The sequence below is a fragment of the Lolium perenne genome, chromosome 3, assembly GCF_019359855.2.
Source record: "Lolium perenne isolate Kyuss_39 chromosome 3, Kyuss_2.0, whole genome shotgun sequence".
NCBI classification, from domain to species: Eukaryota; Viridiplantae; Streptophyta; class Magnoliopsida; order Poales; family Poaceae; genus Lolium; species Lolium perenne.
The window spans coordinates 338048000-338072964 of NC_067246.2; the positions used below are offsets into that span (position 1 = coordinate 338048000).

Here is a 24965-nt window from a genome sequence, read left to right on the forward strand (position 1 = left end):
GAAGCGGACACCACTGTTTTGGTTGGTGCTCTTTTTATCTTGGTCGATCGTGTAAAATGTATTCCCATTTATCTCGTACCCTTGGAATGTACATATGTTTGAAGATGGTAACCTGGCCAACAAGTACAATTGTTGCTCTACAACAGATTGGGTCACTAATGAGATGTCTTTGCAACCAAGCGCCGAAGGTATTCATGTGTTGACGTGTAATCAAGGACTCGGGCTGGCCTGGGTTTATTTCTCGTAAAACATTCTTGTGTTTCTCGATGTACGGAGCCACCAAGCTGGAATTGTATAGAACTGTGTAGTGTGCTTGATTGAAAGAAATCTTGTCCCTGCACACCGTTGCTTTCCTTCCTAGTGTGCCTTTTCCAGTCAGCCTCCCCTCATACCGAGATTCAGGAACACCAATCGGCTTAAGGTCAGGAAGAAAGTCAACACAAAACTCAATGACCTCCTCAGTTCCGTAGCCCTTTGAGATACTTCCTTCCGGCCTAGCTCGGTTATGAACATATTTCTTTAATACTCCCATGAACCTCTAGAAGGGGAACATATTGTGTAGAAATACAGGACCGAGAATTCTAATCTCTTCAACTAGGTGAACGAGGAGGTGCGTCATAATATTGAAGAAGGATGGTGGGAACAAAAACTCGAAGCTGACAAGACATTCGACCACATCTTCCTGTAATCCTGACAAAGTTTCTGGATCCATTACCTTCTGAGAAATTGCGTTGAGGAATGCACATATCTTCACAATGGCTAGTCGAACATTTTCTGGTAGAAGTCCCCTCAATGCAACCGGAAGCAATTGTGTCATAAGCACGTGGCAGTCATGGGACTTTAGGTTCTGGAATTTTTTCTCCTTCATATTTACTATTCCCTTTATATTCGACGAGAAACCAGACGGAACCTTGATACTGAATAGGGCTTCAAAAAAGATCTCCTTCTCTTGTTTGGTAAGAGCGTAGCTGGCAGGCCCTTCAAACTGCCCTGGATGATTCCCGTTTCGTCCTTTATGACGTTCCTAGTCCTCCCATGCTTCTGTTGTATCTTTTGTCTTCCCATACACGCCCAGAAAACCTAGAATATTCACACAAAGATTCTTGGTCAGGTGCATCACGTCGATTGCAGAGCGGACTTCCAGGACTTTCCAATATTCTAGTTCCCAAAAAATAGATTTCTTCTTCCACATGGGCTCGTGTCCGTCAGCGTCTTTCGGAATAGGTCGACTGCCTAGACCCTTTCCAAAGATAATATTTAAATCCTTGACCATGTCAAATATATCAGCACCACTACGGGGGACAGGCTTCGGACGGTTGTCTGCCTCGCCAGCGAAATGCTTGCCTTTTTCCTTAAGGGATGCTTGCGCGGAAGGAAACGGCGATTGTACGGGTACACAACTTTTCTGCTTTTTCCCAAATATTTACTTTCAGTCTCATCTAAACAGTGTGTGCATGCATTGTATCATTTGTTCGTCTGTCCTGAAATGTTACTAAGAGCAGGCCAATCATTGATGGTTACGAATAGCAACGCTCGTAGGTCAAATTCTTGCTCGGTGTGCTCATCCCACACACGTACACCTGGTTTGGCCCACAACTCCAAAAGTTCATCAACTAATGGCCTTAGGTACACATCAATGTCGTTGCCGGGTTGCTTTGGGCCTTGGATAAGCACTGGCATCATAATGAACTTCCGCTTCATGCACAGCCAAGGAGGAAGGTTGTAGATACATAGAGTCACGGGCCAGGTGCTGTGACTGCAGCTCTGCTCCCCAAAAGGATTCATGCCATCTGTACTTAGACCAAACCATAAGTTCCTTGCCTCAACTGCAAAATCCGGGAACTCTCTCCCGATGTTTCTCCACTGCCGACCATCAGCGGGGTGCCTCAACATCGCGTCTTTCTTACGTTCTTCCATGTGCCATCGCAACAACTTGGCATGTTCTTTGTTTCTGAACAAACGTTTCAACCGTGGTATTATGGGAGCATACCACATCACCTTCGCAGGAACCCTCTTCCTGGGTGGCTCGCCCTCAACATCACCAGGGTCATCTTTTCTGATCTTATACCGCAATGCACCGCATATCGGGCATTTATTCAAATTCTCGTACTTCTCACCGCGGTAGAGGATACAGTCATTAATGCATGCATGTATCTTCTGCACATCTAATCCTAGAGGGCAGATAAGCTTCTTTGCTTCATACGTACTGACGGGCAATTCGTTATTTCTTGGAAACAACTTCTTTAATATTATCATCAATTTTTCAAATCTCGAGTCAGTCACACCAACCTCTGCCTTCCATTTCAGCAATTCCAATATGCTACCCAGCATTCTTTGCCCATCTTCACAACCTGGGTACAACAATTTGTGGTGGTCCTCTAACATCTTGTCGAACTGCAACCTCTCCTTATCCGTGCCACAGTCTCTTCTTGCATCAGAAATGGCCCGACGAAGATCATCATCAACACGATCATCTGCTGCCTGTTCTTCACCTCCTTCTTCTTCATTGTCTTCCATTGCGGTATCATCGCATTCAGAGAACATAGATCGGTACTGGTCATCGTTATCTTCTTCTTCATCGCCGTCTTCCATCATAACCCCTTCTTCTTCGTGCTTGGTCCAAACATTATAGCTGGACATGAATCCAAACCGAAGCAGGTGGCTCTTAATGTCTCTTGAGCAAGAGTAATCCTTCTCGTTCTTACATTTCAGACATGGACAACACATAAAACCTTGCTTCGACTTGTTGGCCTCGGCCACAAGCAGGAAAGAATTCACGCCCTCTCTGAAAGTGGGAGCACATCGGTTACCGTACATCCATGGATGACTCATCTGCATCATAAGTACAATTATGTATCAGATGCAATCACCTTGCTAAAATTAGTATTGTACGGACTATGTATATACGAGAAAATAGTTGCTAACCTTTTAGGATCAAAAAAAGGAGAAATCTTATCAAATAAAATCAAGTGGCATCCCTCACAAGCATTTCATCAAACACCTCTTGTGCACATGAAAAAAAAAATGAGCTAGCATACACCTCCACCTTTCACCACCAAGGAAAAAAATGTAGGGAGGTGGGGGGGGGGAAGCTGGCTGTGAGTATATATAGGCATGGCCCTTTTGTCGCGGGCCGTATTACGACCCGCGACAAAAGGGGTGCTGGCAGGGGGCGCCAAAGCTAAGACCCCTTTTGTCGCGGGTTGTTATACGGTCCGCGACAAAAGGGCGCGACAAAAGGCCCGCCTTGCTCCGAATGGTTTCGGGCGACGTGGCCACGCCATTTGTCGCGGGTGCAGGCGCGCCCGCGACAAAAGGCTCCCACGAAAGCCCTGTTTTCTACTAGTGATATTCATGCATTTACTTTCCACAAATTACCTGGTCCGAATACTAAGATTATGGCAAACATCGTCTCTACTTGCGCAAAAGTGTGAGATCACCCATTGCCTTGGAGTGTGCCGCCTTTGCCCAAGCACACAAAAAAGGGTTAAATGGAAGATCAATTCGATCTAATACACGTGTGTGTCTTTTAATTCAAGCTAGCAACATGGATCGTGTACACGAAATGAAGCTGGGATTGGTATCGGTTGCAGGCGGGGATGAAATGGACTAATCAAATGGATCGGTGACGTGGTCAATTCGGTGACTCAGCACGCCCGACGGAGCCCCTCGTCCAACCCTGCCTTGCAGCTCACCGGAGCCTCGCCGGCCACCACTGCCCCGCCTCCTTCTCCCACCTCTGTTCCACCCCAACGCGCAAACCCTACCACCCCCTTCTGGCCGGCGTTGACCACGAACCTGACCGGCCACACGCTGCTTACGCTGCTCATCCCCGACCGGGTTGCTGCTGACCGACCCGAAGCGCCGGTGAGGAATACGGCGCATACTCCCCTCTATCGCGAGCTGAACCAGGCTGACCGGCCGCCATCGGTGGCTCAATCCAGCGCTCGGGAGGAGGGCCTCCCCATTGTGCGCCATGGTAAGCGCCCGATGTCATCCTCTCTGCTATTGAACTCACCATGATGTTAGTAACTCTGAGATGGTATGTGACGATGTGAACTTCGTTCTGAAATACTATAAACATTGGTTAAGCTGTATTCTGTACCTTGTGAACCACATAGTTTTCTTGCGTGTGAAATGTTAGTTCTGTTTTGTTTACATAACGATCAATCTGGTTTCTGTGTTTTTCTGCACTTACAAATGAATAAAACTTGACCATGCTTGATTATTTGGCCATTTATTTTGTATGCACTTGTTATTATGTAAATTTCCTTATGGCTTCTTGTTATACACGGATTTTGGCCACATTGGGAGTTGGGCCGTGATTGAGATGGGCTTAGAGGATATGCACATAAAGTGTTTCTGAATCGGCCTCCTACGAGAGTTTGGGCTAGATTGCCCGTGTATCTGTACATTATGGTAGATTACGAGATAGAGTTTAGTTCGTACACAGTTAGGTTTATTCTGAAAATAGGAAGTCCACGGACTATAAATATGTACCTAGGGTTATTGAAGAAGGAGACGATCACGTTCACAACAAACACAATTTTGGCACATCGCCACCCCTTGTTTCGAGGGTTTCTTCCGGGTAAGCGCCATGCTGCCCAGATCGCATCTTGCGATCTGGGCAGTATCAGTTTATTCGTTGTTTTCTGTTGCTCGTACTGAAGCCTTGTTGATGGCGAGTAACACTGTTATCATGGATGTGTTGGGGTTAACATCGATACTTTTTTGATATGTTTGCTTAGTTAAGCTACCCCTGCATATCTAGCTGCCTCTACACTTATCTTAGGTGTATAGGTAGCAACTTGCTTAGTCTTTATTTAGTAGATCTGATCTGTTACGGTTGTTTCTTGTTTTCCAAGGATTAGTTTGACATCCGCATGGTTAGGCCTTGCAAACGGGTTGAATGATCCAGTAGTGCGTAAGGTATGGTTTGCCGATCCTAGAAGAGATGTTCCGAGAATCGACTCTATGTTGGTTTTTAGGCCTTTTCTAGGATTAGTTTTCTGTTGTCTTTCGCATCTGCCAGGCTCAACTACGTGTAGGACGTTCCGATTATGCGGTGAAAACCCTAGACTGTCGTATGTCGTTTTAACTTGGTTTTGATTAAGCAGGACCCCCATGTTATCGTAGATCCAATACGAACCATGGGTCGATCGGCTCCTTGAGCCGATTCACGGGGCAACCTGAGAGCCGATCGAGGCTCGGATTTAATGTTTACGTGTCTGCCATGCAGGAAATAATTGAAGCAATCCATCACCTTCCTGACCAGGTATAGGTCAGGTGGCACGCCCTCGCAACAGCCAGGACGCGTGCCGGAGTTTTGCGGGCCGTTGCCCGAGGGACCAGGGCCCACCAGCAGTTCTGGGAGCCTCCCGGCTCTTCGTGTTGCTCGTCGCTGCTCGCCGGTCGGTTTTGGCAGGCAACACATTCTGGCACTCCCGGTGGGACCTTCTACAGCCACTGCGTCGACATCTGCAGCTGGGATGGCGGACGCACTAATCACGTACGAAGAGCTGCCTGAGGAGCACAAGAAGAAATATGATGAGATTAAAGCTGTCTTCGAAGCCGATCTCATCGGCTCTTTTGAGAGGACCCGTACACATGGCATTAGGTGGAAAGGGTTCTCACCTGATGGCGCTCTCGACGAAGTGGATCTGTCTACCCCTTCAGAAGAACGCACTAGAGCTCTGCGCCAGGAAGTTAATTACATGGTAGCTCATTCTCTACACCGTCATTCTGAGAGCCTGGTAAATGCGTTCGAGCGCATTGCGGTTCGTGTAGTTCAGGAAATCATGAAGCATCAGTACTCTCCGTCAGGGCCTGCCCTAGGAACTCACCAAGGAGAGATACCGTTCCAAACCAGACCGCAGCTGCCATTCGCATTTGCAGCTCCAGAGCCGCCGGGTTCACCGGCATACGTCGTCTACAAGATTGGAGGCGATCCCGGCGATTGCCAGTTCCTGCAAGAACCGCCTAAAGAGATCCCACATGGATACATGTGCACATACGTGCCGGGCTGCAATAACTTGGCGCGCACGAACCAGATTGCGACACACTCTGGCACGAACCAGATTGCAACAGGAGGGATTTCTGGAGCGGACGCTGATAAACAGGCGTGGCTAGCTAAATATGCCACCGGAACGAGTCATGAAAGCTCAGCCCCTGCGGCTAATACCGTGGAACAAATCAGTACAATCTTGAGAGACCAGTTCGGCATCCTGCCAAAGAGGAGAACAATCGGCTATTCCAAGCCGTACCCCAACGATTACGATTTGATTCCACTGCCGCCCAAGTATCGGCTCCCTGAGTTCTCAAAGTTCAATGGATCAGAAGGGTCTAGCTCGATTGAGCACGTGAGCCGATATTTGGCACAGTTGGGCATGATTTTAGCATCTGACCCGTTGCGCGTAAGGTTTTTTGCGCAATCTCTCACAGGACCAGCTTTTGGGTGGTACACCTCGTTGCCACCAGATTCAGTCCGGACGTGGAAGCAGCTGGAAGAGCAATTTCATATTCAATACCACTCAGAGGCTACCGAGGCTGGCATTGCCGATCTGGCGCAGGTGCGGCAGAAGCGTGGAGAAACGGTGGCGGAATATATCCAGCGTTTCAGGACTGTCAAGAACCGATGTTATTCGGCTCGTTTAACTGAGAAAGAAGCAGTCGATCTGGCAGTGTTGGGCCTCGCAACGCCGATCAAGGATCTGGCTTTCCAAGTGGAGTACAATTCGCTGGCGCACCTGGCTCAGAAATTAACATTGTATGAGCAGCGCCACCCAGAATTGTACCAAGACAAGTTCAAACGCCCGATAGGCCTGGTCGAGGCAGAAGAAGTTGGAGACCCTGCAGAAGACCAGGAAGTAGCCGTGGCTGAATGGGCTCGGGGGGCAGATCCCGTGTCCTGCAAATGGGTGAAACAACAAGGGCCTGCAAAGGGGTTCGATTTCGATGTAAGCAAAGCTGAACAAATATTTGACTTATTGCTTAAGGAAAAACAGCTGAAGTTACCCGAAGGCCATAAAATCCCTACGGCGCAAGAGATGAACGGGAGACCGTACTGCAAGTGGCATCACTCGTTCACCCATATCACCAATGACTGCAAAGAGTTGCGTCGGCAGATCCAAACGGCGATAGAACAAGGCCGTTTGATCTTTGGTCAGTTTGCCATGAAGGTGGACACGCAACCGTTTCCTGGCGTCAACATGGTGGAGCATAATCTCTCCGCGAGGCGGCAGCTAGATTTCTCATTCGGTGTTAACATGGCAGGACCTGTGTACCACCATTGCAGGGATAAAGAAGAAAACGGTCACCCCCGTGGCAAGGAAAAGGAGGAGGCCGGCCCACGCGACCGGCCCCGATATGATGACAGACGGTACATCACCGAGGAACAAGTGAGGAACATGCGGTATCAACGACCACTCTCCGAGCACCTCCTTAACAAATATGAGCGTCAGTACGATCGACGCCGGCGGTACGATATAGACGACGAAAGATATCGTCGGTCTGGTGTAGACAATGGAAAATATCGTCGGTATGATAGAGATGACGAAGGGTATGAGCGTCACGCTAAGGGGAAGTCAAGAGAGCAGGAAGACATGGACAGGCACTGGGATTGTCCTTTCTTTAAGCACTGCTGGGATTCAGGTATGAGCCGGTTGCCTACGATCGACAACTGCCCGGAATGTAAGCAGAAGGAGGACACATGTGAGGTTTCAGTGTTCAAACGTCTAGGGCCTCTCCCATCTCAGAACAGACGAGCTGAGTCACCTCGAATGGAAGATTTCGAGGAGTCCGAAGATGAAGAAGAAGATAGATACCACCGGCCAAGGTGGTGCCCTGATGGACTCAGTCACTCCCAAAAGCGTAGGGTTCAGCGGCTACGTAGCTTGGAGGAAGCCGAGGCGCAGTACCTGCACACGTTGAGGAAAGCGCGGCCTGATCTGGCCGTGAAAGTTCAGCAAACCTTGGACACGGAGATGCGTCCACAGAAGAAAGAGTGGCGCCCCAAACAAATAAAAGCCGATGCGAAGGCATCGGCTGGCACAAATATGGTGTTCATTCTTCCGTCAGAGTTTTGTGCTCCAAGAATCGAAGAAGCACCAGTGGCACAGTTCGACTGCGGCCCACGGCCAGTTGTCTTTGAAAAGCCACGAGAGAAGAGCTACAGACATTTGAAGGCCCTGTACCTGAGAGGTTATATCAACGGGCAGCCTGTCAGCAAGATGTTGGTTGACACGGGAGCGGCAGTCAATGTAATGCCGTACTCCATGCTACGGCGTTTGGGACACTCTAACGCAGATCTGATCAAAACCAACGTCACACTAAGCGACTTCAACGGCCAGGCGTCAGAGACGCAAGGCGTTCTGAACGTGGATCTAACCGTGGGCCGAAAAACCATCCCTACATCGTTCTTCATCGTCGACAGCAAAAGCACCTACGCTGTCCTGCTAGGGAGAGATTAGATTCACGCCAACTGCTGCATTCCATCCACAATGCACCAATGCCTGATACAGTGGGATGGAGATGAAGCGGAGGCCATTCATGCAGATGACTCAGTCGAGATCTCAATAGCTGGCATGAATATTTGGGACGCAGACGACCAAGAGCCGATCTCTGGAGTTTGTTTGGATGGCTGTGAGCGCATCGAAGCTACAAAAAACGGGGTGAGGCTGGTCTTATCCACCGGCCTGACAGAGTAGCAAGAGCAAAGTCAATGGACGTACGTGGCAAGGCCGATCCCTGCGATCGGCCCCAAAAAATAAAAGGCAATGATCTCACCTCAAGCATGTCACGTAGTTGTAGTAGGGAGATTCCCTCCCGTAGCAGAGCACAAATAAGTTGTAAAACTTCATTGAGCAATACAATCAAAAGGGAGGCCGATTCCAGCAATCGGCCCAAATTATCCTCCCCATACGTTTTGCCTGTGTTCAGCATCGATCTAGCGGGCGACGGAAAGCTAGGGTATGGATTTACATCGGCTGATGAGCTAGAAGAGATTGACATTGGTCCTGGGGATAAGCCGTGACCAACATTTATCAGCAAAAAGCTAGATCCACATCTGAGGGGCCTGATGATAGCTCTGTTGAAAGAGTACCCGGATTGCTTTGCCTGGGATTACACAGAGATGCCCGGGTTAGACAGGAGCATCATTGAGCATCGGCTCCCTCTTAAGAAAGGATTTCGGCCGTTCCAACAGCGAGCACGACAAATGAAGGCCAAAATTCTAGAAGAAGTCAAGAAAGAGATCGAGAAAATGTTGAACGCCGGGTTCATCAGGCCATGCAGGTACGCTGAGTGGATTTCTAGTATCGTGCCTGTACAGAAAAAGGACGGCCGATGGCGCGTCGCCATAGATTTTCGGGATCTCAATAGAGCCACTCCAAAGGATGAGTATCCGATGCCGGTAGCAGAGACATTGATCAATGCAGCTGCTGGTCATAAGGTTTTAAGTTTCATGGATGGCAATGCCGGTTACAACCAAATTTTTATGGCTCCAGAAGATATACACAAGACTGCATTCAGAGTACCAGGTTCAGTGGGCTTGTTTGAATATGTAGTCATGACATTTGGACTGAAAAATGCCGGCGTAACGTACCAAAGAGCCATGAATTAGATCTTTCATGATCTGATCGGCAAGTTGGTGGAGATTTACATTGATGACGTGGTGGTCAAGTCTGTTTCAGTAGAAGGACACTTGGAGGATCTGCGACGCATCCTGGACCGAACTAGAAAATTCGGGCTAAGAATGAATCCAAAGAAGTGTGCTTTTGGTGTAACGGCCGGTCAATTCTTGGGTTTCTTGGTTCATGAACGCGGAATTGAGATCGGCCTGAAAAGTCAGAAGGCAGTGCGAACAATGAAACCACCTACCATGAAGAAGGAGCTCCAGTGTCTCATCGGCAAAATCAACTTCGTCAGAAGGTTCATCTCCAATCTGTCAGGACGAATCGAGCCGTTCATGGGGCTGGTAAAAATTAAATCTGATGAGGAGTTTCGCTGGGGGGTAGAGCAACAGCGAGCATTTGACGAGATTAAAGAGTATCTAACGAAGCCACCTGTGTTGGTTCCGCCCCAGCAAGATAGACCATTCTATATTTACTTGTCAGTAGCTGACACTTCCATCGCCTCAGTGGCGGTCCAACTTTATGATGGTCTGGAGAGAGTTGCTTTCTACCTCAGCAGAAGGATGTTGGATGCAGAGACTAGGTACCCTGAGATCGAGAAGTTGTGCCTCTGCCTATTTTTTACCTGCACCAAGCTTCGTCACATCTTGCTGTCAGCAGAAATTGTCATCATTTGCAAATCAGATGTCATCAAACATATGCTGTCAGCTCCTGTGTTGAAAGGCCGACTCGGTAAGTGGATGTTTGCATTATCGGAATTTGATCTCCGGTATCAGCCTGCGAAAGCAGTCAAGGGACAAGCGTTGGCCGATCTTATTGCTGAATGAATCAACACTGATATAGCAGCACTGTCTGTGCGTGCATGGGCCATGTTCTTCGACGGATCGGCTTGTGATAATGGTTGCGGCATCGGCATTCTACTCGTGTCGCCCCGGGGGGCAACTTATTCCTTTTCCATCAGGCTACCTACCCCTTGCACCAACAATGTCGCTGAATATGAGGCAATACGCAAGGGAATGGAGTTGCTTTTGGAGGTCGGGGCAGAAGTGGTGGAACTTTTTGGAGACTCCAAATTGGTGATTTCCCAGCTCACGGAAGACTACAGATGCGAGAGCGAGTCGCTCTTCCCATTATGGATGCAATGCCGTGAGCTGATGGCACAGTTTAGGTACATAAACTTCAGTTGGATCCCGAGGTCGCAAAATACTGAGGCCAACGATCTCGCACAGATGGCATCAGGCTACAAGGACGTAGCAGGTGGAGCCGAGGTTCAGGTACAGTTCCTGGAACCGGATGACTGGAGAGCCGATATCTTCAATTACTTGAAAGATTCGGCTCGGGGGGCACCTAAACGGATAAGGTACAAGGCCATGAAGTATGTCCTTATAGGAGATGACATGTTCTACAGGACTTTGGAAGGGTTACTTCTCAAATGTCTGGGACCAGCCGAGTCAAATCGGCTCTTACACGAGGTACACGAAGGCGCCTGTGGAACTCACCAATCGGCTCATAAGATGAAATGGTTGATCAGGCGATCGGGGTTTTATTGGCCCACCATGCTTGAGGATTGCTTTAAGTACTATAAAGGGTGTCAAGCGTGTCAGATGTTTGGGAAAATTCAGACGGTACCTGCATCAGCGATGAACCCCATCATCAAGCCTTGGCCATTTCGAGGTTGGGGTATGGATATGATCGGCAAAATCAATCCTCCATCGAGCAAAGGCCATAATTGGATTTTGGCCATTACAGATTATTTCATTAAATGGGTGGAAGCCGTCCCTATGAAGTCAGTGGCATCACAAGATGTTATCAATTTCGTGAAGGAACATGTCATTCATAGATTCGGGATTCCCCAGACGATCACGACCGATGGAGGTTCGGTCTTCATTTCTCGTGAGTTTAGAAAGTTCTGCGAGGACATGGGAATTAAGTTGATCCGGTCATCTCCATACTATGCTCAAGCAAATGGGCAAGCTGAAGCGTCCAACCAGAGCCTTATCAAGCTGATTAAGAGGAAAGTCGACGAGCACCCTAGACGTTGGCACGAGGTTCTGTCAGAGGCTTTGTGGGCTTATCGCATGTCATGTCATGGAACGATAAAAACCTCGCCATACCATCTGGTCTATGGACAAGAAGCCGTATTGCCCTGGGAAATCACGGCTGGGTCGAGACGCGTTACGTTTCAGAATGATCTAACAACTGAAGAATATGCAACCCTGATGAGTGATAGTGTTGAGGATCTAACGGAACTTAGACTTTGGTCGCTTGAGAAAATTAAAGAGAACAAAGCCAAGGTAGCTTGCGCATATAATAAGAAGGTGAGACCAAAGGAGTTCCACGTTGGTGATCTGGTTTGGGAAGCTGTATTGCCGTTGGGGACTAAGGATGCAGTGTATGGTAAATGGTCTCCAAATTGGCACGGGCCGTACAGGGTCGACCAAGTTTTAAAGGGTAACGCATACATGCTTGAGGAGCTGAGCGGTGTGAAGTTTCCAGTGGCTGTCAATGGTCAGCATCTCAAGAAATATTTCCCAAGTATGTGGGATGACGGACAGTGAAACATGGGGGCCGATGCATGAAATCGGCCGGTAAAAAAAAATCAATAAATATACAAAGCAACAAGACATAAAGTACAGCCGATGCACAGACATCGACTTTAGGTTAAAAAGCCGATGCGCAGCCATCGACTCTAGAGGTACAAGCTGTTACGAGCAATTGTCAGGTTACATGGATAGGCTCTATGGGAGGAATGCCTCGAAGGCACGGAGGGCGTCAGCACGGACACGATCCACCTCGGCGATCTCGGCCTCATCATCTTCGTCCTTGCCCGTCACTAGCTACTTGTGCAGGTCACGTATTTCTGCCAGATCAGTTTTCAGCTGAGCTTTGAGGCCTTCTGCTTCTTCTTGGGAGCGGGCGATGAGAGCTTCCTTATTAGAAATGAGCTGTTTGGTTGCTCGGACCCTCTCTTCAAGGTCCTCCAATTCCTTTCGCAGGGTCTCAAGTTCGGCGGTGCTGACAGAGGTGTCAGTTTTGGCATCCAGGGCCGCCTTTTTCACGTTGAGCCGCTGACATTTGTCTGCAATATCGGTTTTCAACGGAAGTTGGGCGTGGCGTAGATCAATTCTCTGACGAGCCAACTTCACCCTTGACCTGTAGGCAGACAGAGTCACAACTGGCCAGAGTTTCACCTGCAACGTTACCGGGAGGTGGTGCTGGATTTCTTCAAGAACACTCTTCACCTCCGCGGGGTCTTCGACCAACGTCTCGATCGGGGAGGAAAGCAGGGCTTTGAGACGCTGGAATTGACATTGGACGGCGCTGGGTCGTGGTTCATCACAAGGAGCTGGTTCGATGGATTCAGGGTCGAACGTTAGCAAGCCCGAGAGGTCATAACCCTGACAAACATAAACAGCGTCAGTATCCAGCAAAACGGAAGGGCAAGCCAAACGAAAGGAGTATACCTCTCCCGAGACCAGGGGGACAGCCGATGATGAAGCAATCGGCTCGTGTGTTTCTGCTGGGGGCTTGGCCAAGTTGGCGATCTTGTCAACAGCACCTATAGGGATTGCTGGATCCAGGTTTGCGGAGGACATCAATACTTCCTCGACTCCCCCACTAGAAGTGTCATCAGTCTGCGAAGGAGGTGGTTAGCTGATGCGAGCAGCAATGGATTAGCAACAAAGATGAGCCGGGGTGAGTATGGAGGATAATTACATTTGAGGCCTTTTGGTTTGATGAAGGGGCTTGCGGCTCCTTTCGAGCCTTCTTGATGCATCGGCCCGTGGTGCGTTGACCGCCCTGCCCCTCCCTGATTGGAGCTTGGGGGGCAACAGGTTCAGGAACTGATCTTTTTCTGGAAGCCGATGGTGGTAAATCTGGCTGGCTCGGCGTGGTGATTTTCCCAGAGTTGCCTGAACTTGAATCCCCTCGATTGGATTGTGTCGCCTCGCTCGAGTTGCCTTCAGTGGAGGCCTATAAAAAAAGAGTTAGTAAGCACAAGTATGCTTGCAGAAGCCCATGAGGACAGATGAAGCCAGTCAGTGCATGGATCAACGTACGTGCGAGCTCTCTTGATCTGGGGAAGGGTTCCGGCGCTTCGAAGTTTTCCCGGCGGCTACTTTCTTCACTGCCATTCTCGCCTTAATTGGGGCTCGGGGGGCAGCTGGCCCGGAAGAGACTTTGCTCTTGGGAACCGATTCTGGTGGAATCGGCTGGCTCTGCATCATGACCTTTTTCAAGGATGGCGAGCTTTTGCAGAAGAGGACTACCGGAGCCGGTGGGAGGAATTCAAAGGGGGATCCGTCATCATGTGTAGGTTCTGGACCATCTTGTTGCTGCAAGGAGACAGAGCAAGGTTATAAAAATCATTATAAGCCACTTCAAGAAAATTTGCGAGTGGTAGTACCTGTTCTGTGGGGATATCATATTCGGCATCGAGTTGTCTTAGCAACGGTCCCAGAGCTCTCCTGAAGGCATGAGTTTTCCACATGGACCACCAGGTCTCAAAACCGTCGGTTGATGAGGTGAAAGAGAGGTTATTGGGGATTGGGATGGCTAGAGCATCAAAGAAAGAGTAACACCTCTGACCGGTGAGGATATCGGGCAAATCAGCTCTGCTCTCTGTTAAGTGATGGAGGAAGAAGTGAGGAGACACCTGCCCAAGACCAAACTGCCGGGCTGTTACGACCGGCTGATAGGACTCATAACCAGGTTTGATTATTCTGTTGGATGTGCTCATACCAACTGGAAGGAAGCAGGGACGGATCATGGTGGAATACAATTGCCGGGTGCTGGTGTTATCGGCAAAGCTGTCTAGCCTGAAGGAGACTGGATTTTCAAAATTTTCAGATTCCGTGTAAGGGAAGAAGAGAGGATTGTCCAGGCCTTGGAAGAAGATCCTGAACCATTTTGATGCTTCCTTGGGGATCAGTTTACTACCCGGAAGGCTATACAAGGCTTGGCCGTAGCTAGTGCATCGGATCTGCTTCCCGTTAGCATCTGGAAAGGTGCAATTGGCCAAAAGTGGGAAGTTTGGGACATGGTTCTGGAAATACAGCTGAGCCCATAGCTGAATAAACCACCAGGGACCTCCTGTTTTGACTGTCCGTTGGGAAAATAATTTGACAGGCATTAGTTGGAGATATCGATAGACCTCTCCAAGGAACAGTTTGGCGATGCCAAGCTGGGTGCCTCGGGCAAGTTCATAGGCCAAGGGAAGATAATTCTTGGTCGGAGCAAGTGAAGGGCCACAGAATATAAAGTGTTCCAACCAGAAATTCAGGAAAGCCGTGTGTTCTTTCTCTGTTACAGGGCCTTTATTTTTCATATGGCGTCGAAGGTAAGCACCCCAATTTGTGCACTCTGTTTTGGAAGAGAGTTTGAAGGGAGCCTTTGGCAGCATAAAAGCAGAGGGGCTGGGGGATGTGACGTCTAGGCCAGTGATCATTACCACATCTAGCAGAGTTGGTGTCATGGGGCCGTGGCCAAACATGAAGCAGTTCAGGGCATCGGACCAGAAGTAGCCGATGGTTTTTAGGAGGTTTTCATGCTTCTCAAGGGGAGACAATGATAAGGACAGAGCATCGGCTATTCCTGTGGTTTCCCATTTTGACTGATGAGTTTTGGATACTCTACTGTACCAGGAAACCCAATCTTCAGGAGGGTTAGGCCAGGCTCGTAAGCAGTCGGCCCAAGAAGTTAAATCTAAGTTCTGGTTCACGAAGGGAATCCTATTGGCCTCGCAAGAAATCAGATGGGCAGGACTCTCGACAGTTCGGGGGCCAAGACAAAGGGAGTTTTGAAGAGAAGGATGCGGCAACAGAATGTCTGATACCTAAAATTAATGGTGGAATAAGGCATTAATTCAGATGTTTACTATTAATTCTAACACTATGCTCAGATGGCCGGGGGCAATTGAAGGTTACCTTCAGGCCAGAGATTGTTGCGGTGGCGTTGGACGATTCCGCCATTTGATTTGCTGACGGATATGAATCTGCGCGATTAGGGATCTGGGTTCGCGTCGCCGCGAGTTGAATTTGTTCGATGAGCAATTGGGGTTCTGAATTTGGTCCTCTGGACGAGGGTCGCAGGTTACCGTTTGAAACCTGGCCTTTCTGGCGTTTTATGGTAAAAGACCGATGCGTTGCTATCGGCTCTTTGTGCGTTGACCTGCTTTGACAATCGGGAAAATTGGACGGAGAAGCATTCTTCATTGATCAAGAGGGTTTTTTACAAGAAGAGCCGATTGCTCACAAAAGGAAGATTTGCTACCTAATGTACTACTACTAGCCCTATTCTAGTAGTCCCTAGTCTAGGGGCCGACGCCGCCGCTGCCGTCGCTGCCCTCGTCGTCGCCGTCCGTGCTGCCGTCGGCGCTGCTGCCGGCGACGTCTTCGTCGCTGCTATTGAAGCCGCCGGCAGGGGCTTCTTCTTCGTCTTCATCGTCGTCGTCATCGTCCTCCGATCCGGCGCAGAAGCGCTTCGCCGGCGGGTACTCGTCGGAGGAGGTGTCGTCCTCCGCTTCGTCCTCCTCGTCGGAGGAGAGGTCCTCGCCCCAGGAGAAGGCGTCGTCATCGCTCTCCTCCTCCAACTCCCCGTCGACGAGGAACTGGAGGTCTTCTTCCCCGTCGGTCAAGGATTCGTCATCCTCTGACCCGACGGAGTAGTCCCAATCCGCCTCGTCCCAATGCGGTGGGGCGAGGGCCTCGTATGCCGCTATCGGGTCATACTCCGGCGTCGGCTCGCGGGAGGAGTAGGATTGGAAGGATAGACCCGATGAGGAAGAGGAAGAGTCCATGGTTGCAGAGGAGGGGAGTTTCGATTGCGAATGTGGAGCAAGAGGATGAGGAGGCGAACTGCTCGGATGTGGTTAAATAAAGGGGATATAGTGGGAGTTGATTCAATGCTGTGGCGGTTTCCGAGGGTGCGGTGCCAAAACTGTCAAATCGTGCAATACGGAGAAGTTGAGAAGGCAAGGCATCATGATGGAAGGGCACTGTAGCGGTTCTGCTCTGCAACGCGTGACCCGATGGAGAAAAACAGAGCGGTTTTGGAATTATCATTGCCAAAACCAGGGGGGCATGTGTTATACACGGATTTTGGCCACATTGGGAGTTGGGCCGTGATTGAGTTGGGCTTAGAGGATATGCACATAAAGTGTTTCTGAATCGGCCTCCTGCGAGAGTTTGGGCTAGATTGCCCGTGTATCTGTACATTATGGTAGATTACGAGATAGAGTTTAGTTCGTACACAGTTAGGTTTATTCCGAAAATAGGAAGTCCACGGACTATAAATATGTACCTAGGGTTATTGAAGAAGGAGACGATCACGTTCACAACAAACACAATCTTGGCGCATCGCCACCCCTTGTTTCGAGGGTTTCTTCCGGGTAAGCGCCATGCTGCCCAGATCGCATCTTGCGATCTGGGCAGTATCAGTTTATTCGTTGTTTTCTGTTGCTCGTACTGAAGCCTTGTTGATGGCGAGTAACACTGTTATCATGGATGTGTTGGGGTTAACATCGATACTTTTTTGATATGTTTGCTTAGTTAAGCTACCCCTGCATATCTAGCTGCCTCTACACTTATCTTAGGTGTATAGGTAGCAACTTGCTTAGTCTTTATTTAGTAGATCTGATCTGTTACGGTTGTTTCTTGTTTTCCAAGGATTAGTTTGACATCCGCATGGTTAGGCCTTGCAAACGGGTTGAATGATCCAGTAGTGCGTAAGGTATGGTTTGCCGATCCTAGAAGAGATGTTCCGAGAATCGACTCTATGTTGGTTTTTAGGCCTTTTCTAGGATTAGTTTTCTGTTGTCTTTCGCATCTGCCAGGCTCAACTACGTGTAGGACGTTCCGATTATGCGGTGAAAACCCTAGACTGTCGTAGGTCGTTTTAACTTGGTTTTGATTAAGCAGGACCCCCCATGTTATCGTAGATCCAATACGAACCATGGGTCGATCGGCTCCTTGAGCCGATTCACGGGGCAACCTGAGAGCCGATCGAGGCTCGGATTTAATGTTTACGTGTCTGCCATGCAAGAAATAATTGAAGCAATCCATCACCTTCCTGAACAGGTATAGGTCAGGTGGCACGCCCTCGCAACAGCCAGGACGCGTGCCGGAGTTTTGCGGGCCGTTGCCCGAGGGACCAGGGCCCACCAGCAGTTCTGGGAGCCTCCCGGCTCTTCGTGTTGCTCGTCGCTGCTCGCCGGTGGGTTTTGGCAGGCAACACTTCTATTTTCCCTGATATCATGAGCTTTAGTTCGTACATCATGAGCTTTGATTGTCATGTGTGGCTTCTCCACCGCTGAAATCATTTAGCATTCATCTGATAGGTTGATGGTGGGCTTGGGAATCTTTTCTAATGTCTGGTGAAGCTGTGCATGGTGTGTTTTCTTATACATTTGAACATTGTTATTCTTCGCATGCTTGCGTTTGTGCAATATTTCCTGTGATATAAGTAAAGACTAATAAAGTATAGCAAGAAACACATACTAGCAGAACACAGTTTGTTGTCTTAAGTTCATGCAATATAGTATTCATTTGAACTAATATAGCTTCTAGTTGGGACTTTTTTTATTTGTTTTCTGCTAGCACCTCTTAGCTATAAATAATCTAGGATATAATCATATAATGAAATATTGGGAAATGCACTTTGGCTCATAGGAGCATATGCTCCCATTATGTTAATCCATATTTCAAAGTGTCAAAAAATTCTAAACTAAATTTTTACATGTACATCTAGACATTTTATGTTGGTACACAAGTTTTCAAAAAAAAAAAAAAAATTCTGTGGCTCCTGTAAAAAAGACAAATTTTGATGCTGTAACACGACTACGTATAGAACATTTTTTTGTCTTTTTTTATACACCACACAAAATGTTGTTTTTCCACGAAAACTTGTGAACGAACATAGGATGTCACGGTGTATACCAAAAAATTTATGTCAGATTTTTTTGATATTTTTAAAATTGTTTTTTTATTATTTACTATAATGGGTGCATATGCACGCGTGTGCCAAAACGCCACCTCCTAAAATATTGGGCTATTACCATGTGTTTATGCATAATTTATTATTCCTTAAATGCGTGGAATATTTTCATTTTATCAGAAGATTCATTCGAAATAGCTTCTGTATACTTGCTCAGCAAATCTTCCTTGGATTTTTTTTAAGGTTGCAATACTACAAGTATAAGATAATCTTCCTTCATGAAACCTACTCGAATGAAATGGTTCAAATTGAAAAAGGCACTGTTCCTCAAAATGAAAACTCTGGAGGCAAATTTAAAAAAATATCCGTTTTGCCTTCTCCAGTGAACATATGATTATTCTGTCCTTCTCTTAAGTTCGGTCAGTCCGTGTTAATTTCTCTATGGTTTGATTCTAATGGTGTTGAAATAATGGTTTGTTCTGTGTACCATGTTGTTAAATCTGGAATAACAGTTCATTTCAATATTGCGCATCTATGGACCTTACTCAATGCCGATGGGGCTCACTTTTTTAAAACATTCCAGCATCATCTTTAAAAAAATATAAGATCAATTCAAACTGGTCAGGTTCTCTAACAGTGCGTAAAGAGTGCTGCAAAGTACTTCTTCAGTAAGGCCATCTGCATCTTACTCCACACAAGCTTCAGAAAACAAACCAAAGCAGGTATGCTAGTTCTGTTTCCTGATTTGACTGTTTTATTGCGGGATGATTTGCCCTTTTTTTGGTTCACGATCTCGCTGTGGTGATATTTTCGATTAAGCTCTTCATTTTACCTACACCAGATTTCTTGAGGATGAATTATTGATCCGATAGGACAAACTAATTCAGTTGCTTTTATAGACTATAATTTATCAAAAAATCTCGAGTCTTGTCTATTCTCTTCTTGCTATCCATGTGATACTAACATTTAGTTGTAGAAGAGCTGAGTATTGTGTATTTACTCTCCATCAACAATGCTAATCACGTAACACCCTAGTTTTCTGCTTTTGAGGCCAATGGTTCACGCATATCTTCATCTAAACTGTAAATTATCAGTAGACTATATTTTTATAATTTTATTAATTGTTTTGTGGTTCCTATTTTTGAATATTTTTTTCTTCTCTTTGGTGATCAAAGTTGATGAGTGCTGGCGTTCTGTCTATTCCTAGTAATTTGAGTAGTTGGTTTATCCTGGGAAGTTAGTATGTGGTCTCCTTTTGGTGAACTTTGTTTGCTGTGATGTTTGTTTTGTCTGAACATATAGCAGTGAAAGGTGGTAAGAGGTTTTTGCGCCATAGTGACACTTGGACTTGGAGCGTCACAGTAGGTTTCTGTAATGCCCAGCTCGCTTCTCTTTTCCCTACCCCTTTTTCGTGAAGCGTCACAGAGGTTTCTGTTTTTGCGTCACAGTTGAACATTGTATTTCCGTTTTGTTATGAAATGAAAAGGGGTGAGAAACCCGGTTGAAAATAAAAACATCATACTTTACTTTTTTTTGCGATGTTTTCTTGCATTCCGGTTCAAGATGAGGGGCTGATTTTCTCCGTGCTCGGACGGTAGCAAATTAACGACCAACGTACACGGACACCGATTGAGCTTTAATACCGTAGTAGAAAAAAAATTAGGCATGATCAATACTATCCATTTATTCCACATCAAATTCAGTTTGACACAGGGAAATTACTTTGTCCCGGATCTCGCATGAAGGAAATCGCGCTGTTTCGTTGCTTTTCAGTACGGTCATATATATCTCAAAGCATAAAGGTCCAGTGAATGGACTCATCACAGGCGGGCACTAAAACTTAGGAGACATATTCTTGAAGAATTTATGCTTAATACTATTGGGTTTTATTTCTATATGATGGAAAAGAAATAATTAAAATACATTAAAAACTTAGAAGTACACTCTTTTCTAGATAAAGTTTAGAGATAGATGTCCACTTATTTAAGGAAGGAAGGAGTAAGCAACTAAAACTCGGTAGGCATATGCTTGCAGACCCTCTGCACCGCCGGCCTCGCCATCAGGCTCTCCCACCAGGCCTTCACCTTGGGGTACTCATCGAACAGCGACGCGTGCGGCGTCGTCATGAAGTAGAAGGTGAATGGGATGTGGTTCAGATCGGCGAAGCTGACGGAGTCCCCGGCCAAGTACTTGCTCTTCTCCAGCCGGGCCTCGTAGATCCCCAGCACACCCCTCAGCCGCTCCAGGCTCTCGTCGACGACGGTCTGGTTCGTCGGCGCGGTACGCATTATGGAGGGATTGATGATGCACTCGAACACCGCGGGCGCGATGGCCGGGTAGTACTGCTGGGCCTCCACCTCCGTCCACAGGTCCACCATTGCTGATGCTTCGATGCCGCTGTTTTCTCCGAGGAGGTCGAGGTCGGCTGTCCCGTACTTGCGGATGACGTACTTGCCGATAGCGCGCGACTCTGTGAACTCACTCGTCGGCAGTGTTTGTTACAGAAGCGAATATAAAGATTAACATAACAGACAGGAATGATTGATTCGTGCCAAGTACGGCTGGATGGAGGGCTCACCGAACAGGACGAGATCGCCATCTTGGAACCCAGGCATCTTCGCAAACGGCTGCAAGGAAAATTAAGGTAGCATCTCTGTCAGAAATCATCACCTGATACGGTGTCAGACCGACGAATTGTCATCTGCTAGCTTACGTTTAGCTGGAGGTGTTGGGGGCGCTTGTGCTCGCCGGCGAGGTAGTCGACGGGCACGAGCTCGTACTCGGCGCCGATCTCCTCCAGAAAGAGCATCACCCGTGCGACGTTCGTCAACATCGGGTGCCCGAACACCTTCATCGGAGACATGTTTGTCCGTGAACCTGATGGATGCTCTACGTACAGGAGAGGGCAGATACTGGAGCAAGACTCTGCTCTGTAGTGTCTGTGTGGGAGGAGGCCTTGGATGTTGATCTCCATTTATACACAGAGCAGCAGGGAGCATCACACCCGTAAGGAAATCCACTTGCTCCTTAAAGCATCTCTAACGTACGGGATGACGTAAACCGGTAAACGGAAGTTGACCAATCGTTTGTATTCGCGCGATAGAAGAATAGGTCTGGGACTAAGCCCAGCGACTTCGCATAGTAACAGAACTGTTTGCCAGCGACCTGACGCATAGTAACAGAACTGTTTGCGGAGACGCAATCGGATGCGGCTTCGCGGACGCTGCATGGATATGCCGAGTGTCCGCTCGTGTCCGGCGTGGGCTCACCTACGCATCGGATGCGGCTTCGTGGATGCTGCGCGGATACGCCGAGTGTCCGCTCGTGTCTGGCGGATATTTTGTTGGGCTCACCTGGCAGCGACCCAGGTTCGATGCGTCTTTGGAGACGCGCCAGTACTGGCACCGAGGCGTCGGGTTGGCAGTCTGCGCCACGTCAATGGTGATGGCTTGCCTACTGAACGGCCGCCGCCCACCACAGCCAACGGAATTTTTGTGATGCCACGTGTGTCGCGTCCCTCGCCTGCCTCTGGCGTATATAAAGAGGGTGCGCGCTCGTTTTCCTCATCCTCCCACACAAACCCTAGCCGTCGCACAACCTCCACCGTAGGCACCAACTTTGCTACGATGAGCTGCGCCGGCGGCGACCAGCCTACTCCGTCTGCACCTCCTACTATATATGTACTATATTATGCTTATTACTTCAATGAAATATATTGTTGGAAATATATATGGGTCACCCCGTTGGAAACATATCCAGATGCAAACGGACGCGGGTTCAAAAAATACTATTTAATGTCCGTGAGACAACGCAAACAAACGAGCGATATAATTTTCGGACGTTCCATATACGTCACACTATTAAAGATGCATTTTATCTCTTTATCCACCCAGACAGAGGACATGCTTTACTTTATGCTTGTCTCTTTATCTACCAAGCCAGGAGGACCTGCTTTATATATGCTTGTCTCTTTATCTACCCGAGCTGGTTGCAGAGATGCTGCATGCAGCTAAGATCACAACTTAGAGAGCATCTCCACCCGAGTCTCTCAAAGGGGCGTTGGATCCAGCGTTTGGAGTACGTGTTTCGTTTGTGCTGTGTTTGGGGACATCGCTTCCAGTCGCGTCCCCTAAACACCACCCCAAATAGAAATTTATATAGTTTGCATTCAAAAGTGGTCATTCCCGCCGAAGTCGTCGCAATCAGAGTAGCCACGATCAAAGTGCTGGGTGCGATCATATTACAGACAAGCGTAAATTAGAAAAAGGGGAAGGGTTTGGGCGACGGGGGCGACGTCGACGGTGCATCCTGAGTTGATGTAGGCCCATCGATCATGACGATGTCGTGATCTGCCCGATGTGCATGCTCCGTCGCTGACGCCGAGGCAGAGGCCGATGCCGCTGACGCCGAGGCAGAGGCCAACGCAGGTGTACTAGCAGAAGCTGTCGCAGACGCGTCTACTGGCTCTTGCTCTAGGGTTGGGGTTGCTGCCACTGCCTAGGAGAGGATCTAGCCTTTGAAGAAGTTGTCCGCCGCCCACGTCCAGGGAGACATTCCTTCTGTCGACGCTGTTAGTAGGGACATGTCCTCCTTGCATTTCTTGAGCTCCATCTTCTCCTCTTACCTCTTGAGCAGCGCCGCCCATCTTACGTCGGTCTTTTTGCGGAAGAGCAGGGTCGAGGAGACCTCGGCGAGGGACTGCGTGAACGACGCCTGCGTCTTCTCGGTCGACACAGCGTCGGCCAAGGTGGCCTTGACAGCCTTGTTGGCGATAGGGCATCGTGCCAATGTTGCCAGCGGCGCATCTAGATCAATGATGTCTTTCCCCTTCGACAACGACTGGCGCGTCAAACGCCATTTCTCGTTCATTTTGAGCTTGCTATAGCAATGCATCTGTCGTTGCCTATTCGATGGTACTCCAGAGGAGGGATCCTCGTGGAGGGAAGAAGAAGTAGGGGCCATTTGGCAGAGACTCCTCGGGACGGTGGTACGCGAGTTACCCAGCTTCGGAACACCTGCACGACGACTGGGCCTATTGCTGCTTGTCTGGATTTCTCTGGGCGCTTTCGCGTTGTTACAGTGAGTTGTGGTTGGCCTCTAGGGCTCCCAAGATCCGGCTTATAAAGGCGCACGGATCTAGGGTTTACACGGAGAGTCCTAGCTGGAGTACAAGTTGTCTAACTACGGTATGCTATCTTGCCATGTACGTCAAGGATCCGCCTTTCCTTACATGTCGTACCGGATCCGGCTACCCATAATGGGCCAGGCCGGATCCGACTTCGAGGGTCGGTTGGTGGATCCGGCTCCTGGCTCCTGGGACTGACTTCATCCATCTTGATCTACAGCAACTGGGCCGCCCGATGGGCCATATGCCACCATTACCGTCTATGGGCCACCCGAGTTTGCCGGATCTAGGCACTGTCGATGGTACACCCATGAAGTTTACCCACAATAGTAGCCCCCAGAGTTCTCCGAAATTCACCACTTGTTTCCGCCTTGCTTGAATCATCTTTACTTCCGACAATCCTCCGGGTAACATGGGGAATATTGAAGAACTCCAGCTTCATGATTTTTTTCCTTTCCAGCTTGCATGCCGGAAAAATCCCTCATCCCGCGGGACTTCATCCATCGACCTCATTTTTACAACGAGTATCCGGGTTACTCCCCTGCAGAGACAACGATCATTTGCTTTCAAATTCTTACCCGGAACCTTGAGCTGTTCCAACGGTTCCTGTCAACACCCGGATTTTTAAGTCCAGATGCCCATTATACCATACATCGCAATCCCAGGAAGATTGTTTTTGCGAGACATAATAGTAAGTAGTTCAGAGTCATCATTTATTACAACACATACTTGTCTTACAACCACGGATCACATGATCCAATATTACACGAATAGATTGTTCAACAACACACATAAGTAGCAGAAGCGTAGTAGTAGTGGACTATCTGTCCCACAGGCAACGCTTGACGTTAGAAGATGATCCTAGTTATCGTAGACGTCCTGCTGTCCGTCATCCTGATACTGGTGTTCTCCTTCAAAGTCTGGCATTTGAATAGCCAGGGCAAAGCCATGAGTACTTTAAAGTACTCGCAAACTAATACTAAGGTAGTTACCTAATTAAGTGTAGTAAGGGGGGGTGCTAAGCTCTAGGTTTATTTGCATAAAGCCAAGTTTTAGTTTGATAAACATTTTTAGTAAAGCCTTAATAGGTGCTAGACTAACTCAAGTGGGAAAATTAGTGTCATTCCCACAACTCATTTGTGATTCAAACTCAAAATCACCTTTCAATTCATCATTCCTTTTTAAGATCAAAAACTCTGATAACGGAACAGTATGGCCTTTCCAATCGTCCGTAACCGTGGACACGGCTATTCGAATAGGTTTAACACTCTGCAGAG

At 48.2% G+C, this 24965-nt stretch overlaps 1 protein-coding gene across 1 annotated transcript; it reads right to left on the reverse strand.

Moving 5' to 3' along the window:
- Positions 1–20426: 20426 nt before the first annotated feature.
- LOC139829748 (glutathione S-transferase 1-like) lies at positions 20427–21546 on the reverse strand. The gene is made up of 3 exons (XM_051372493.1): positions 21277–21546; positions 21142–21190; positions 20427–21033 (listed from the first exon to the last, which is right to left on the reverse strand). Exons 1-3 carry the CDS (start codon positions 21535–21537, stop codon positions 20570–20572), a joined length of 774 nt encoding a protein of 257 aa, XP_051228453.1. The 5' UTR covers positions 21538–21546; the 3' UTR covers positions 20427–20569.
- Between the last annotated feature and the right edge of the window lie 3419 nt (positions 21547–24965).